This window comes from Marmota marmota, unplaced genomic scaffold, assembly GCF_001458135.2.
Source record: "Marmota marmota marmota unplaced genomic scaffold, marMar, whole genome shotgun sequence".
In the NCBI taxonomy this organism is placed as follows: domain Eukaryota; kingdom Metazoa; phylum Chordata; class Mammalia; order Rodentia; family Sciuridae; genus Marmota; species Marmota marmota.
The window spans coordinates 147,849-164,754 of NW_026000164.1; the positions used below are offsets into that span (position 1 = coordinate 147,849).

The 16,906-nt window shown below is 48.2% G+C and overlaps 1 protein-coding gene across 6 annotated transcripts in view; it reads right to left on the reverse strand.

Moving 5' to 3' along the window:
- The window catches only part of Dpp6 (dipeptidyl peptidase like 6), an 847,324-nt gene that overhangs the window by 145,377 nt on the left and 685,041 nt on the right, over positions 1-16,906 (reverse strand). For all 6 annotated transcript variants that reach the window (XM_048786655.1, XM_048786657.1, XM_048786656.1 and 3 more), the window contains exon 7: positions 13,791-13,872. In XM_048786655.1, the coding sequence (XP_048642612.1) occupies positions 13,791-13,872 (82 nt within the window). The remainder of the gene's footprint in view (positions 1-13,790; positions 13,873-16,906) is intronic.

The window sequence follows — 16,906 nt, forward strand, 5'->3', positions numbered from 1 at the left end:
AGCATCACAAGGAGAAAGGGCTTCTGCTGCCCTGAACTTTTAATTAACAAAGTGAGGGTGTCTCCACTGAGACTTGGGCGCCACACTGAATCACAAAGTTAGAATTGAGAAGCCCAAACTCCCAAAGCTCTGGAGAAACGCCCCTCAAGGTCTTGTTGTCTCTTGACCCCAAACATTTCTTGAAGGGTTTCTGTCCAGACACTGAAAGCTATTTGATGCACACGAGGACACCTGCAGGTGGCAAGTCCTAGAAGTCCCCCAACGTGGACTGTCAAGTAGCCACATCACCGACTGCCTTCTCCGCACCTCTGTGATCACTACTGAGTGGGTTCATCGTACACACAACCTTACACGCCCCCGACAATCATGCAAAATGGTTCTCTTAATCATCTTTATTTTATGGATGAGGGTTTCGTCTCAGAAGGTTCAAGGTCAAAATGGCTAATGGTCTGCTTGGAAGTTCATGCTTCTTCACTTGGTAAATTTTTCATCACTTGTGCAAAAATCATTACGTCTTTGGTGCAGATCCAAGATAATATTAGATTTCTTCCCCAGCACCTGTGGCCAAGAGGGCACTCCATCTGCTGTGGCAAGAGACACTGCCTGTGGGTGATCACAGAACCTGCACAGCATCCTGGGCAGGCCTTGGCAGCCCATTTATGGGTGAGGAGACTGAGGCTGGGGAGTCAGGGCAGGTTCCAATCAGCCCAAACTGGTCCTAAATGCTGTGTTCCTCCCCAAAGTCGGGTTGACCAACAGCCACGTGCACCACTTGCTGCAATATTTCAGTGACACTGTTGCAAGTATTTTTTCAATCAATTTCCTTTTTACGTAAAGAGGTTTCATAGATAAGTGAATTTTGGTATCACCACTGCAGGGAACACCAGTATTCTTAGCAGCAGTAAGCATAAAATAAATATGAAAAAAATCAGAACAACCCAAAGCATTATTACTAACTCCGTTGAAGCATGACTAAGGTTCTGTGTCTGTTTACTTTCTCATTGTTGAAAAGCGAAATCAGTAAGTATCAGGAGATGCCAGGGGCTTTCTCCTTGTCTGTAATCCAAAGTTAGAAAGAGAATTGAAAACGGAGTCCTTTCCTTCCTCTGGGCTTCAGTCTTCTGGGACCCTCGGCCTGTAATTCCTAAAATCCCGTCACTGACCATGCAAATATCCATCCTTCTGTAACATTAAGGAATTCTGCTCTTGTAGTGTGTGGACAAGAACAATCTCATAAAATAGTTTGAGTTTCATCAAAACACTTGAAAATCACTACCACAGGAGGTCCTGAGAAAGAAACCTTTTCCACCAAGGAAACCCTGAATAATGTCCTAGGTTTTACTAGTTTTGCTTAAACTATTCAGTGTCCACCAGGTAGGAGGGGAGAGCTCGCAGACACTCAGGGCAGTTGGCACCCAAGGCAGGGTGGGTTGGCCCGCAGAAGAGGGCTGTGAGTGGCATCACGAGGTGAAGAGCTTGGAGCAAAACCACCAGGGTGTTTGTTTTTCCCCCCTCTCTTAACACTTAATCAAAGTCTGGCTCCAATGAGAATAAAGCAGCCTTAGAAGGGGATGAACAGGGGCCTCCTGTCGGCATGCCTGGGGCCTGTGTGGGTGGCAGGAGGGAAAGACCTGGCCCACATGTTCACCTGACGGTGGTGGAGGGTCTGTCCCCTCCCTCCCTCCAGTAGGCAGAGGTCACCCCCAGGGCCATGGCTCCCTCTCTCCCCAGCCCTTGATGGAAAGCAGTGACCCTCAGAGAGCAAACTCTGCTGTCTGCTCAGCCATCTCCTGCATGACACCTGAGGGGGAGGGCCTTTCCTGAAAGCCTCCTTACCCCTCACCTCCGGTTCCACTCTCACCTCCCACTCCAAATGGGAGGCTAGCGTGTGCTCAAAGGCAGACTCGGGCTAGTGGTCCCTCTGGGAAAGAAAACCGAAACAAGCTCTGGGCGATGTTTCTCAGACCACGTGAACACGGTGGGATCCTGGGGACGCAGGCCTCAGGAAAGCGTCACACGTGCACTTTGACAAGAAGCCTTAAAATTTACACCAGGTATCCTGAATCACAGGTGACCGCCCGTCGTCTGAGTCTATCATCTGCCTGTAGCTGGTGTTTACAAGCCCCTGGTGCCAAAGGGCACGTCTTTCATTGTTGTGGGCCAAAGAGGAAATAACAGAAGGGAGCCCGAGTTGCCAAGGACGTCCGTCCTCCTTCTGAGCAAGGCCATGAGGAAACCCCCTGCAGTGTTCAGGGCCAGAACGACCACAAGACGGGGTGGGTTGGCCTGCAGAAGAGGGCTGTGAGCATCATCACGAGGTGAAGAGCTTGGAGCAAAACCAGCAGGGTGTGTGGCAGGACCGGAAGTGAGCAGGAGCAGTCGGCCCCAGATCAGAGTCCACCCCAGTGGAGCTGCTGTGAGCTCAGCACGATGAACTGCATTACTGTTGCCTTTCTGGATTTGCTGAAGTTAACTGATAAACTGTACTTGGCTTTTAGTTATACAAGTTCATATCTAGTTTGTGTTTATACCTATTTAAAAGCCATTTCAATAAAGTGATTTAAGAAAAATAACATAATTTAACACAACAGTACACTAACTTCACTTATGAACACAGATGCAAAAATCCCAAAGAATATATTAGTTTGAAATCTAGAAATATCTATACAAGAAAGAAAATGTATCACACCCAGACGGATTCTGTCCTGGGTAAGTAAGGCTGGTTTTGCATTGGTTGACAGTGTGCCTCACTAACAGACTAAAGAGAAAAGCCACGATTATCCAAATAGATGTAAAAACACACTTCATAAAATTCAAAATCCATTCAAAATAAAGAAAAATAGAACGAAACCACAAGAGCCACAAAAATAAGAAGAACCAAACAAACAAAAATTCATAAAATCAGAAATACAGATATCCTCTCTAGGACTGACTGAGGAATCTGAAGAATCAATCTGCTTCACAGTACGTGGTAAACACCTGAAAGCATTTCTGTCATGATCAGATACACCACAAGGACTGGATCCTACTGTCCCATTTTATTTGATATAGTGTTGGTCTTGGAGAAGGAAAGAGGAAGCAGCCAGGGCAGAGTATGAAGAAGGAATAAATAAACTCATCATTATTTGGAGAGGATGTGATAGTCTACATACCTAGTCAAAAAAATCACAGATTATTGGAATTGAATGAGTTTAGCAAGGCTGCTAGGAACAAAATAAATATAAAATAACAAATGCAATTCTATTAACTAGAACATAAGTTAGAAAAGCCATATTTTAAAAATGAAGTATATACAATGGTGCCACATTTATCTAAACAAAATACCTGTTATGATTTGGATATAAGGTGTCCCCAAAAGCTCATGTGAGAGACAATGCAAGAATTCTCAGGGGGCAAATGATTAGAAGGGTTGCTACCTAATCAGTGGGTTAGTGGATGGTGGGCAGGTAGGCTGTGGCGGGAGGAACTAGGTCACTGGGGGTGAGCCTTTGGGGTTGACATTCTGTCCTTGGTGATTGGAGATCTCTCTGCTTCCTTGCTGTCTCGTCCTGAGCTGATTTCTTCTACCATGCGCTCTGCCTCGATGTTCTGCCTCACTCCAGGCCTAGAGCTATGGGATTGGCTGACCATGGACTGAATCTTTGAGACAATGGACCAAAATAAACTTTCCCCCTTCTACATTTTTCTTGTCAGGTCTTTGATTACACTGATGAATAGCAGAGTAACACAGAAATTGGAACTGAGACGTGGGGCCATTACTGTGAGTAACCTGATCATGTGGTTCAGAAGCTGGGAAAACTTTAGAATTTTGTAAGTGAACTTGAGGAGTAATTCTAGTGGGAACTCAAAAGACCAGAATGATGAGAGGACTGTGGACAGTAAAGACTGGGCTCATGAGGTTTTAGAACAGGAGGACTCTATTGGAATTGGACCAGAGCCCAAACGTTCTGGTATATACAATGTCTATATTTTCTCCAAGTCCTGAGACTTTCTGTGAGGTTGATTTTATAAACAGATATTTTTTTGTTTGTTTGTTTTTGTTTTCGGATACCAGGGATTGAACTCAGGGGCACCACTGAGCCACATCCCCAGCTCTATTTTGTATTTTATTTAAAGACAGGGTCTCACTGAATTGCTTAGTGTCTTGCTGTTGCTGTGTCTGGCTTTGAACTTTTGAACCTCCTACTTAAGGCTCCAGAGCCACTGGGATCACAGTCATGAGCCACCATGTGAGTCTGATTTTAAAGATGATGGAATATTTAATGTGGCAGAGGAAATGTCAAGGCAGTACAACATTCAGGTGGTGGCATGGGTATTTCTGGCAACATTTAGCCAAGTTTGTTGTGATAATCAGAAGCAGAAAGATTTGAAAAACTTGGAGTTTGATCAGAAAAGTGCAAGTAAAACTGGGGCTAAGGAATGTGTGGTTTTAAAGAGATTATAGTCACTAAAGAAATGCCAAATACTTTACCAATAGCCAATAGGAGAGATAGCTTGAGATCATTCCCGGAACTGGCAACCACACTCATCTCAGGCTCAAGGGTACAAAAGTAAAAATTCCTTCAAGAAGAGACCATGGGAGTACAGGGGGGCCTAGGAATGTTTCACGGTGCTCAGCCACCCAGGCACTCAGAGGCTGCTGCAGCCATGGTCTCAGGAACCTTGGCTACTGTTCAAGATGGTGGCAGACCTTGGAATCAACCAGGTAGAGCTGGTTCTGCAGGATTGCGGCATGCTGGAATTAGGGGGTGATGGGGCTTCTACCAAGATTTCAAAGGAAGGCGTGGGAGTTCAGGAAACGTGCCGCAGGATCCGTGTCTCTGTGGGCTGCATCTGAGAGGGTGATGTGCGAAGTGAGTAGGAAGCTGCAGTAGAGACCCCACGATTGAGAGCTTCCAGTTCTGTAGAACTGGACTCCCAAGGAAAGGTGCAGGATTGTGCAGAGGCAAGCCAAGACAGAGCCATGGGCTGTGACTAGCAAGGCCTCGGGAAAGCTACACAAGCCCTTGGGAAAGAACATCATGATACCCTGTGCCCCAGGACTTGTTTACCAACTGAATTTTGTCTTACTTTGATCCCATCCCTTCTTTCTATGCCTTTGTTTCTCCCTTGTGGAATGGAAATGTTTACTGTGTCTTTATATATTGTATATATGGGACTTGCTTTTGATTTTTATAGGGGAAAACATTCATTAGTTTGCCTTGACTCTCAGATGGGATTTTGGAGTTGAACTCTTGGATAATGCTGGACCTGTTGAGACTCTGAGGACTCTTGGATATGGACTAAATGTATTTTGCATGCTGGCCTGAGCTTTTTGGAGCCAGGAGGGAATGTTAGGGTTTAAATATGAGGTGTCCCCCAAAGATCATTTATGACACAATGCAAGGATCTTCAGAGCTGAAAATACTAGATTATTATAGCTTCAACCTGATCAATGGGTTAATCCACTTGAATGGATCAACTGGGTGGTAACTACAGGAAGGTCGGGGTGGCTAAGAGGGGGTCACTAGGAGTGTGCCTTTGGGGTTTATGTTTTGTCCCTGATAAGCAAAGCTCTCTCTCCTTCCTGGTGCCATGTCCTGAGCTGCTCTCCTCCACCACACCCTTCTGCCATGATGTTCTGCCTCACTTGGGCCCTGGCCAATGGAGTTGGCTAAACATAGACTGAACCTCTGAAACCATAGTTCATAACAAACTTTTCCTCTTCTACATTTTTCTTGTCAGGCCTTTGGTCACAGTGACAAAAAGCTGAATACAACAATATCTAAAAATAAATTCAAGCAAAAGATTTGCAAGCAACACAGAAAATTTACAAAACCTTAGTGAAAGACTTTTTTTTTAAAGTAAACAAATTGAGAATAATGCTACATACTGGGCAGTTCAATATCAAAACTTATAAAATTCTCCTTCAATTTGTGTATAAATCTAATGAAATTTATATTCATTTCCCAAAAGTTTTACAAAAGAACCAAACAAACTTATTCCAAGCTGTTTGCGCACGCGCGCGCGCGCACACACACACACAGACACACACACACGACCAAAGACAGCCAAAGCACTCTCAAGCACTGTGTGTTTGGGGGACTCTCATGCAGCTACAATGGTTAAGAATGTTTAATTACTTCCACAGACAAAAGATCAGGGGGACACAATGGAGAGTCTGGAACCAAACTCACCCCCCAAACATTTAATAAATGGCAGAAGCAGCTCCAAGGATCGATGAGCACAGGGAGACTTTTCCAATAACTAGTTCTGAGATGTGTGGTAATATCTATAGAAAATTAATATTAAATATGCTTCATGCCTATCCCCAAATCAATTTCTGGTAGAGTAAAGACATAATTGTGAAAGACGAAATTACAAAAATATTGTAAGGTAATATAAAATAATATTTTTAAGTCCTCAGGGTGGGAAGAAGTTTCTTTAAGAAGATATAAAAATTCAAACCATAAATGATAAATTTCATTGAAATTAATATATTTTACAACCAAATTATATTCATATTAAAGTGAAAAAGAAGCTGTAAAATCAGAAAAAAATATTAGAAATGGCATCACTGAAAAAGAACTGGAGAAAGGATCACATCAATAAGAAAATGACAGCCCCCCACCCACCCAACGCCAAGATACATTAAAAGACATGAGCAGGTGATTTACAGACGATGTAACACCTGGGGCTGGGGATATAGCTCAGTCCCCAGCACCCCCCCACACCCACACACAAAGATGTAACACCTAGAGGAACCGTATCTATGAAAAGACATTCAATTCCTTAGCAGTCAATTACATGCACAGTAAAAGCTACATAGACTCTTGCTCGGGTGCACTGGGGAACAGGAGCAAAATGCATACAGCAACACTGTAGAAAGATTTAAAATGAAAACCAGACACAACTTGCATATCCACAGACACGAGACTGGATACATGCATTCTGAGACATGGTAAAGGGACCACCACTTGGTGTTGACACATGAGTGTACAGGAGCACCACGCAGTGTGAACATGACGAACCACAGCTCCGTGTGTCAGCACCCATGAAGACCACACACAGACTCAGTGCAAAACAGAGTGACGGGAGTGCCTACGCCATGCCGTAATAGCTACTGTGAAGTTAAAAGTATGAACGTGATATTGCCTAGGGATTCACAAATACATGGTAAAGCTATTTTTATAAACTGTCAAGGAAGCATAAAGAGAATCCATCATGTGGAGGAGGGAATGTGGATGGGATGGGGCTCAGAGCTCTGCAGGGCTTGGAAATGTTCAATATTTCATGCTGAGTAAAGGGCATATGAGGGTTCAGTTTGACAACCTTTACTTATAAAATACTTCATTAATATATAAAAATACATCTAAAATAAACAAACCCCAGTAAAACATAGAAAACTTTGGAAAATGTCCAGGTCACTCCCTGGGAGGAGACACACAGCTGTATTTGTTCAACCATTCTCTAAAATGATCCAGCTCATCCTGCACGTGACTGACTGTCCTGGACTGACAGTCCAGGCTTCCAGAGGAGGAGTGCTTCAAGGAGGGACACTTCACTCCATTTGGGGTTTAGTGTCTGCTTGGGGGCTGTAGCAGCTCTTTTATGGGCCCTGCAAAGATTTCTGGTGACAGTATTGGTTAGGTTAGAATACCACTCAGTTTTAGAATGCTCAGTATGGAGAAAGACAAGGGCATTAGGCTAACATCCCAGAAGCTGCATCAGGAGACACTGCCTCTGTGTACTGCCAAAGAAAATGTTCTTGTGGGTGGTCTTCAATACAGACAGCAGCATTCACTGTCATAATAACACTTGGAATTTGCAGGTCATTTAAAAGACCTTTCCCAGAGACATGAACTCATTTGGTCTTGAGATAAGCCATTCTGGACACTGAACTCAGATTAGAGTTTGGTGCAGAGGGAAGGGTCAGGACAGTGGCACTTGGGTTTTAGTTACAATACCATCACCACATGACCTTGGTCAAATCCAACCATTAACTGAACTTGTGTTTTCTTACTGCTAAATGGAGATAATATGAGCAAAAGAGGCAATATCCAGTACAAGATTCCCAGCAAGAAGGCTAGACACTGCAAGACCCGAATCAAGGGTTGCAGTTATTGGTTATTTGTCCTGACCTATACAGCCACCCAGTGGGACCCTCTGTCTGGAATCCAGTGCTTCTGCTGCAACAGGCCGTCACTTCAGTATATGTGATTGCTTATGGCTTGATGGGAGAAAATTACACTAAAATGATTGATATTGCAAAATCATGGATCGATACAGACACTGACTCCTCACCCAGGGTTAGAAGAAAAAGAAAACAAACCAGTTTTGTAATATCCTGAACTGAACTTTGGGTAGAATGCATGAATCGGCCAGGACCTGTTCAGACCGCAGCTCGGCTGACACTGCCGGCAGATGTGAGAAGGGAGCTTCCCCGGGATGCTTTGAACGATGGTGCTCTTGTGTAAAACACGTCTTGGTTATAGGCCTTCCTACTAAAAACAATCTCACATGGGCTTTGTTTTGTCACAACACTGGAGTTGTTGAGAAGCTCCCAAGTTTATTAAAGAGGTCACAGAGTCCTGGTGTCTGCAGACACCCATGCCAGTGACTCTCCAATGTGAGTGCAGAGCAGGGTCCCTGGGGCTCCTGGTGCCCAGCCCCACCTCAGTCCTAGGGAATCAGACCTTACCTCTGAGGGGACTTAATGAGGGTCAGTCTCAGTTCCAGGCTGGAGGGTGCATATGCAACAGCAGCCCATGAGGTCTGGCTCGTCCTTGACATTAAGAACCAAGTCTCCCGTGGTGCCTGGGACCAAACAGGCCCTTCACCCTTGCACTCCCATGGCAAGCCAGGGACCCTATTGTTCTGCTCAGCTCAGCCCACTCTCAACAGTCTCGAGAGTGAGAATTCACATCTTTAAGACCTTTTGTAGCACAGCAAACATTTTAGGGAAAAATGTCTGGCTCAAGAACCTCGAGTTGCTCCATCTGAACAGCTGACTTAATCAACCCCCCGACAAGTTGTTCCATCTTAAATCTTTTAGGTTAGGACATCAAGTTTTTCCAATTTCCATGCATTTTGAACATTACATCCATAAATCTGACATTTAATTTTACTTTTCCTCCTGGATATCATTCATTTAACAAGTATTTGTTGAGATCCTACACTCTGCTCAACACTGAGCAATGGGCCATGGAAGATAAAAACATAATGAGAAACACTCTTTGTCCTTGAACAGCTTACATTCAGTCTGGGAAATAAAGTTATTCAAAAGCGAACGAGTTGAATAATAAAACAAAGAAGTGTAAGATTAACTGCTACAGTAAGTGGGGCTGACAACACTTCAGCAATTTTGTGACCAAAAAGGCACAGTCATTCTACACAGCAGAGGAGACACAACCTTGAGGCTGATTCCTGCCCATTGTGAAACTTTGTAGGAATTATTTTGAAGGTGTTTCCTCCCCCCAAATGGGAGAATTCCATAATCTACAAAGGACCTTATGTGCACCCAGGAGAAAGAGCAGCAGACAGCAGAGCTTCCTGCCCACCTCTAACCCCTGGAAACTTCTAATGTCCAGGTCTGCTTCCTCTGTGGCTGCAGAGGCCACCCTGGCTCTGCCCTCCCAGACATGTGCAAGGCTATTTTAATGTATAGCTGCCTTGCTACGCTGGCTCAAGAGCCTATCAGTAAATGCACTCCTCCTTAATGCAGAACCCGGTCCTGCTGATGAACTCGCTTTGATAGATCATCTTGGAATTCTCTAACCCAATATTGTGAGGCTGATGTCGGGCTCCCTTCTAAATCTGATTCCTCATAAGAAATAATCCTCTGCTTTGGTGGCAATCGCATTTAGGGAGCTCTGGCAAGGGAGAGGAGAGACTGACCCTCACAGACCTGGTGGGCAGCCAGGCAGGCTCTGTTTCCAGCCCCCAAATACTTTTCCTTAATTTTGCTCAGGCTTAATGGTGAGTTCCATTATCACTTTTTTTTTTGAGTTAAGATGTTTGAAATAAATCTTAGTTATTTTTAAATATACATCACCTTTGTACCTCATAAGTACATACAACTAGGATTTGTTAATTAAAAATTCTATTAGCTGGGCATGGTGGAGCACGCCTGAAATCCTAGAGGCTTGGGAGGCTGAGGCAGGAGGATCGTGAGTTCAGAGCCAGCCTCAGCCACAGCAAGGTGCCAAGTGACTTGGTGAGACCCTGTGTCTAAATAAAATCCAAACTAGGGCTGGGGATGTGGCTCAGTAGTTGAGTGCCCCGAGCTCAATCCCCGGTACAAAAAAAAAATTATATTAATGAGAAAAGACTGAGTTCCAGAAAAGCCCTCAAGGGTCTGTAGCAGAGCTGGGAAGAGCCTGGGACCCGTGCCATGAAAGACCCTGAGGTGGGTGCTGGTCCTTCACGAGCATCTTCCCCACGAGGCGACCCGAGCAGGGGCCGTCTGAGTGAAGTCCTAAATCTCATATCTGCCAATAAATTTTCCACTCCTTTCAATTTTAAATGGAAATACAATGTTGCTGCATCCAAGAAACTTTCAGAAACAGGGAAATGCCCACAGCCTGATCAGCGAAATAATTATTTTGATGAATACAGGACATCCAATCCTTTCCCACACACAAACGCACACCAGGCAGTTTATCTCGGGTCCTCGTATCATTTAACAGATGACATGCGTTCCATGTTCTTCTAGTCCTCCGAGCCATATTTTTTGAAGGGGCATTTCTTGAAATTTATTTTTAATGGATGCACACACCTGTACCTGCATGTGGGGTACCTTGTGAGGTTCTGATATGTGTGTGTATAGCACAGTGTTCAAATCGGGGTGAGCGAATCTGTCTCCTGGAGCCCTGGTCATTTCCTTGTGGTGAATCTATGCCGAATCCTTTCTCCTGGCTTCTTGGCGTGTCCAGTGCCTCACAGTCGCTCAGTGCACACCAGCCTTACTCCTGGGGTCTCACTAAGACGAGACTGCCGACTTGTCCCCACCCCTCACTCCCCTTCCCTCCCAGCCTCTGGAGACTGCATCCCACTTCTCCCTGGGAGTGAGGCTGTGCAGTTCTTGGCTCTCTGTGCCTGGCTGATCTCACTTACAATCATGTCTTCTGGTCCCATTCATGTTGTCAAAATGATGGGCTTTCATTCCTTTTCGCGGATGAACAGGATTCCACTGTGTGTGGGGGGCACGTTTTCTTTATCCACGTGTCCACTGGTGCACACTCAGGGGGATCCCGTTTCCCAGCTGTTTTGTATGGTGCTACAATGAACACGGAGGTGTAGCTGTGTCTTCAACGTATTGATTTTATCTCCTTGGATACGTGCCCAGGAGTGGGCCTGCTGGTTGTACGGTAGCTGTCTTTTCAAACTCCCATGAACCTCCATGCCGTTTTCCATGACCACGGTTACGACTCAGCTTTTGTCTTCTGAATCCCTGCATCTTCAGAGAGATGGTCGGTAGCAGGAAGGAGCTTCTGCAGCCATTTCCTGACTCCCAGTTCTTTAACTGATCATCCTTCAGGTTAATTACCAAAAACGCGGCTTATTTACTTGACTGCAGGGACGTGAAGCTGATTTGGCCCCGCAGAGCCCTGCGGCAGAACACGCCGCGCTGCCTCTGAAGGGCCCTTGGTAGGGCTAGTAAATCACTCACCGAACTGTCTCCATCCATTATCTGGGGACACGTAGGGCGATTTCCATCCCTGGATATTAATTTCTTGGCCACTGTCATGGACTTCAGTGCCCGTGACGAATGTTTTTACAATGAATACCAAATTAACCCAAATTGATCAGAGGCCTTTATAAGTCATTAATGGACGTCACTCGAGTCTGGTCCTCGGCATGCACAGGACATTTCACTAAATACTCTCCTCTCGCTGGAAACAGAGCTCTCTCCCCCTTGCCAGATTTGTCAACCTTAGTACGACGCTCCCTGCCCGCTCTCCCCAGTGCAGATCTGTCTGAGCATTGGTGCCCCGAGGAAGGCTGCCCAGGGGGCAGGGCTTGTCCTGCTTCTCGGCCCCCTGGTGGCTGCCACAGGAGGCTGCTGATCAGAGAGGCTGCCAGGGCTGAGTGCAGATGCGGTGGTGCTGCCCAATGGACCCTTCTGTCTGTGCTTCATGGCAGCCTGGACTGTGGTGCCCTCCCAAGCCCAAAGTCTTGGTTAAAAAGGAGAGCATCACACATGGCCAGGTCCCACCGCCCAGGGCCTGCTCTCGATCACAGGTTTCATCTGCAGACGGAGCAGGCTCAGTGTCCCTGTCATCAGGGCAGTGGCCCTGGGATCAGGCCTTCCCAGTCGAGGAGGCCCCACAGAGGACAAGATCCAAGGCCAGGGTCAGCCAGTGGACCAGCCGCCCAGGTCCTCCCGCCTTGCGTGACAGGACTTGCTGGGGCACAGTCACGCCCCCTGACTCCTGCAGTCCTGTCTGCGTGTGGGTCAGGACAGCACAGGGGGACGGCTGTGGGGGGAGCCTTCAGGCTGCAAGGCCTGGACTCCTGGCCACAGGCCCCTGCTCAGAGCAAATCTCTGACCCCTGCTCAGCGCACGGACACTCTTGTAACACATCCCGCTCCTCTTAAATGCAGTATAAGGATGCCTAATAAAACCCCCAAAGGCCACGTAAGTTTAAAACTCAAAACCTCCACCAGCCAACTAGCACCTTGGTACTCAATCCAAACATTAGCACTTGGTACTCAGTGACACTGGTCTCCTTGGAGTGGGAAGGAAGGGGACTTCCCGCACCATTAGGGCCGTCCTGGCATCTGTCCTAAGTTCTACTTACCTCTCTGGGATTACTTCAGGCTTCATGGTTTAGGCAAGATGTTAATTGATGAGCCAGTCTGTCCATGCTTTCATTCTTTACCTCAAAAAATAGTTAGTGAGCACAGGCACCAGGCCAGGCACGTCAGAGGACCAAGGTGAAGAGGGCAGTGCCCAGCAGAGGACTGGGCTATCTACACACCACGGGCAGCGTCTGGGACAAACAGTGGGGGGAGAGGGACCCCAGAGTGGGCTGCCTGGCAGCGTGTGCGGGGCTCGGGGGGTGGGGAGGCTCTGCAGAGAAGTCAGCACCCATTTTGTTCTGATGTCATTTTTAGAGATGAAAGAGCTTTAAGAATGATACTGCCAACTTGAGTCAGCCCAGTGGCCTGTCCTGCGGGCCGAGGGGCCCCTGGAAGGGCAAGGGTCCCTCTGTGCAGTGGGCGGGGCTTGCAGACACCCCTGGTGTGAGAGTCGGTGGGGGGGGGTCCAGCCATTACATCTCTCGCCTGATCAGAGGCTGCTCACTGTAGGCTGCAGCCCAGCCAGTGGCCCAGGGGCCGTGGGGGACAGCGTCCAGGCCTGGACCTTGCTCACAGCACTGCTGCGCTTTGCACCACACCGTGCTACCAGCTGCAGACTCTGCAACACCAGCCTTGCCAGTATGAGTGGGAATCCAGGATGGGAAGCCGAGGGGCTGGGGGCTTCTGCGTGTGGACACAGAACCCTCCACGGGAGAACAGAACAAGAGGACACCCGAGACTCCAGGATTCGGATATCTCACTGCCTCCTCCTCAGGAGCGCCACCATGTGCAGCCTCTAGGTTCAGGTCAGGTGGGCTCCGCTGAAGGGATCCAGGGAACCAGAAGAGAGGCCAGTCTGGTTCTGTGTCTATCTCCCACATGGACACGGCCTGTGCCCCAAGCCCAGCTGGACTCGCACACTCACTCACACGCCAGCCACGTGCAGTCATCCGCTCGCCCTGGAACACCCCATCAGGATCAAACGTGCTACTGCTCGCGACTCTTACCAGCTGCTGGCCTTTGGGACCCCATCCTGCATACTGAAGCTTCGCGTTGCTCACCTCCGGAGGGTCCAGACTCTGAGGATCTCTGGAGACACAGACAGACAGAAACACAGACAAACAGTGGGAACCAGGAGTTTAAGATGCCTTGGTTTTCACCCTCCAGCTCCTCCTCCTCCCCCTCCCGCGGCGAGGACTCCAGGAGCTTCCTCTGCGTCGCAGATGCCATGTCTTGCCCCCGCCCCGAGGCAGCTTCAGCTGCACACATTTACACGGCGGTGACAGGTCACCCTCCTTCAACCCAAATCTAAATATCCACCCAGAGAAGACATGCAGAGAGGTCTACAGACCAGTTTTTAAAATACCCAGGATGTCAAGGCCCAGCCCGGACACACACAGCCCCGCGTGTCGCTCCCAGCCACACTGTCGCCTCGGGCCCTCCTGACGGCCGTCCTTCCTAAGCACAATTCCAGGTCATTCTGACTGTCTAAAAACAGCGTCTCAGGACGGGGCGTTCTGGGTGGAACTCTCAGAGAGGGAGGGGGGGACAGAGGCAGGGGAGAGAAGGGGGACCGGAAGGTTTTGTCCTATCAAACATCATTAAAATGTTTCATTCTTCATTCACTGATATTCAAAATACCATGACAACAGAGTCTTCTCTGTCCTTAAAGGTCACGATGAATGTAGGTTATGGGAAATTTTAAAAAACCAAACAATCCCTAATAACATTGCAGGTATTCAGCATCTCAGTGCTTTTTCTATCGACTGCTGCCTTCAACATGCATTTGCTCTGGATGACGTGGAAGGAGTGGCACCTGCTCCCGCTGCACCAGCAGGCGCGCAGTGGGCGCTCTACCTTGACATCGTATTTCCTAAGCCGAAGCTGGGGCTGTGACTGCGCTCATTCATCCCCAGAGAAAATGGTGGAATGGTCTTTGAGAAAAGAGGATGCTGGGTGTTAGGGGTTGTGTGAACAAAGGATGAGGCAAGAGGGGAAGGAAGGCAAAGCAGGTAAGGAAGGGGCAGGAATCAGGAGAGAACTCTGAACTCACTGCGGACCAACGTACAGAACAAAACAAAGAAACACGTGAACAAAAACCACGCAGGAGGCAAAGTCTTGGGAATGTGGGTCTGTGCTGCTCCAGGGCAGTTTTCCCTGGGTTCCTGGGCTTGGAGGGGTCCCAGATAAGGGGAGGCACCTGGCCAAGTGGCCCTGGGGCACCTGGCAGAGGGGCTGGACACTGCAGGTTGCAGATAGATTACTAAAAACCCTGACTTTTCTGTGCTTCAAATGTCTTTTTCATAAACGTGGGGGACATCCTGGGAGCTTGGTGTAGAGGAGCTATTTCTAAGGGCGACTCAGAACCTAGAGGCAAGACGGACGGACTGATGGGTCTGACTATATGAAACACTGAAAATTTTGCATGGAAAAAAACATCTTAAACAAGAGCAGACTGATGCGCTGGGAATGTTCATAGCACATGCCAAAAGTCACTAATGCCCCAAATACTTAGAGGTCTCCAAGGGGGCCTCTAAAAATGGAGGACACAAAAGGCAAACATGATAAAAATCTGAGAACAAAACAGGAACACACAATCCACAAAAAAGAAAGAAAAATGGCCGTCAAACATGAAGAAGCACCCATAGAATTAGAGAAGCAGAAATCAAACCATATATTTCTCCCCTATAAGACTGGCCAGAGAAAGAGGGGCACAGAGAAGAATGTCACATGGTGCTGTCGAGGCTGCAGGGGAACAGGCTCTCTCATAACTTGCGGCTCACAGGGTTGGTGAGCTCGTGTTGGAGGGAAACCTCGCAATGTTAGTAAAATACACTCGCACAGGACACATCCAGGAGGGTACACCTCCAACAGCACAAGAGCACAGAGAGTTATGGTCATCCAACTTCATTTTTCTTTATAAACATTGGAAACAATATGTGGTTGGATAAACTACACAGCATCCTTCTCTCTTAGGGAGTACTAAGGAGGCAGGAGGGTGGCAGAGAGCAGAGGCTAGGAGGGTGGGTCCGACAGAGGGTGACCCAACACTGTACAGAAGGTTTCCTGCAAAACCACGCTGAAGGGCCCCGGCAGCAACGGCCGGCCACGGGCCACTCGGGGAGGTGGATCTTGACGGGACACCGTGACGCTGCAGATGAGGAGAACCGTGGATAAATATGCAGTCAAGGGAGCGAGCGTGCTGCTCACAGGGGTGGGGTTTTCAAATCTGAAACCAAATGTCTGAACCACAGAATCCAACCGCCAGGGAAACGCGGAGGCCCCGTGAACCTTCTGACCGCGGGAGGGAAACTCCAAGGGGAGGCGCAGGTTGCCCGAGTAAGAGGTATCCGGGTAAACTGATGGTGTTTAACGCACGTACAGCTAGATTCCACACACACATGTCCCTGTGTTAAGGTACACACCTGTCCCTGTGCCGCCCTCCAAGAGGCCAAGAAGCAGGCACAACTGAGCAACGAGCACCGTGGATGACCAGACCTTGGTCTCTAAACACCATCGTCCAGTACGAGGAAGCAGGCGTCTGGGCAGGTGCACGGAAGGCAGGGGAGGTACAGGAGGCGCTGGGCGTCTTGTGGGTCAGAAAATAAGGAGGCACTCCCAAAGGGATGGGAGAAAGAATGCCACAGCCAAGTCCAACCCTGGAAGGACAGTGACCTTCACAGTAAGGGCCTGACCTCAGAGCAGGCATCTGGCATTCACTCCAACCTGGACAAGTGGCCACGTCAGCCACGGGCAGGAGAGCACCCTCCTCCTGTATGTGAGTGAGCGCGAGGGGCGATGGAAACCCAGTCCCTCCCGCTACCAGCACAGAGGCCGGGCCCTGGTGGAGGCTGGAATCAGAGGTTGGCTCTGTCTCAGCCCTTCCCCAAGAACCCTGGCAACTGCAAGGCAGGAACGATCCCACGAGCAAGCCACCAGGAGCCAAGCCGCTGTCATGGGACACCCTGGGAAGGACAGAGAGTCGCTGACCCAAACACAACCTCCCTCCACACACGGGAAACACCTGAAAACCCAGACTGAGGGACACTCTTCAAAGTGACTGACCAGTTCTCTCTGAAAGTCATGGGGTCCTGGAGGACCAGGAGGACGGGGGTGGGTGGGG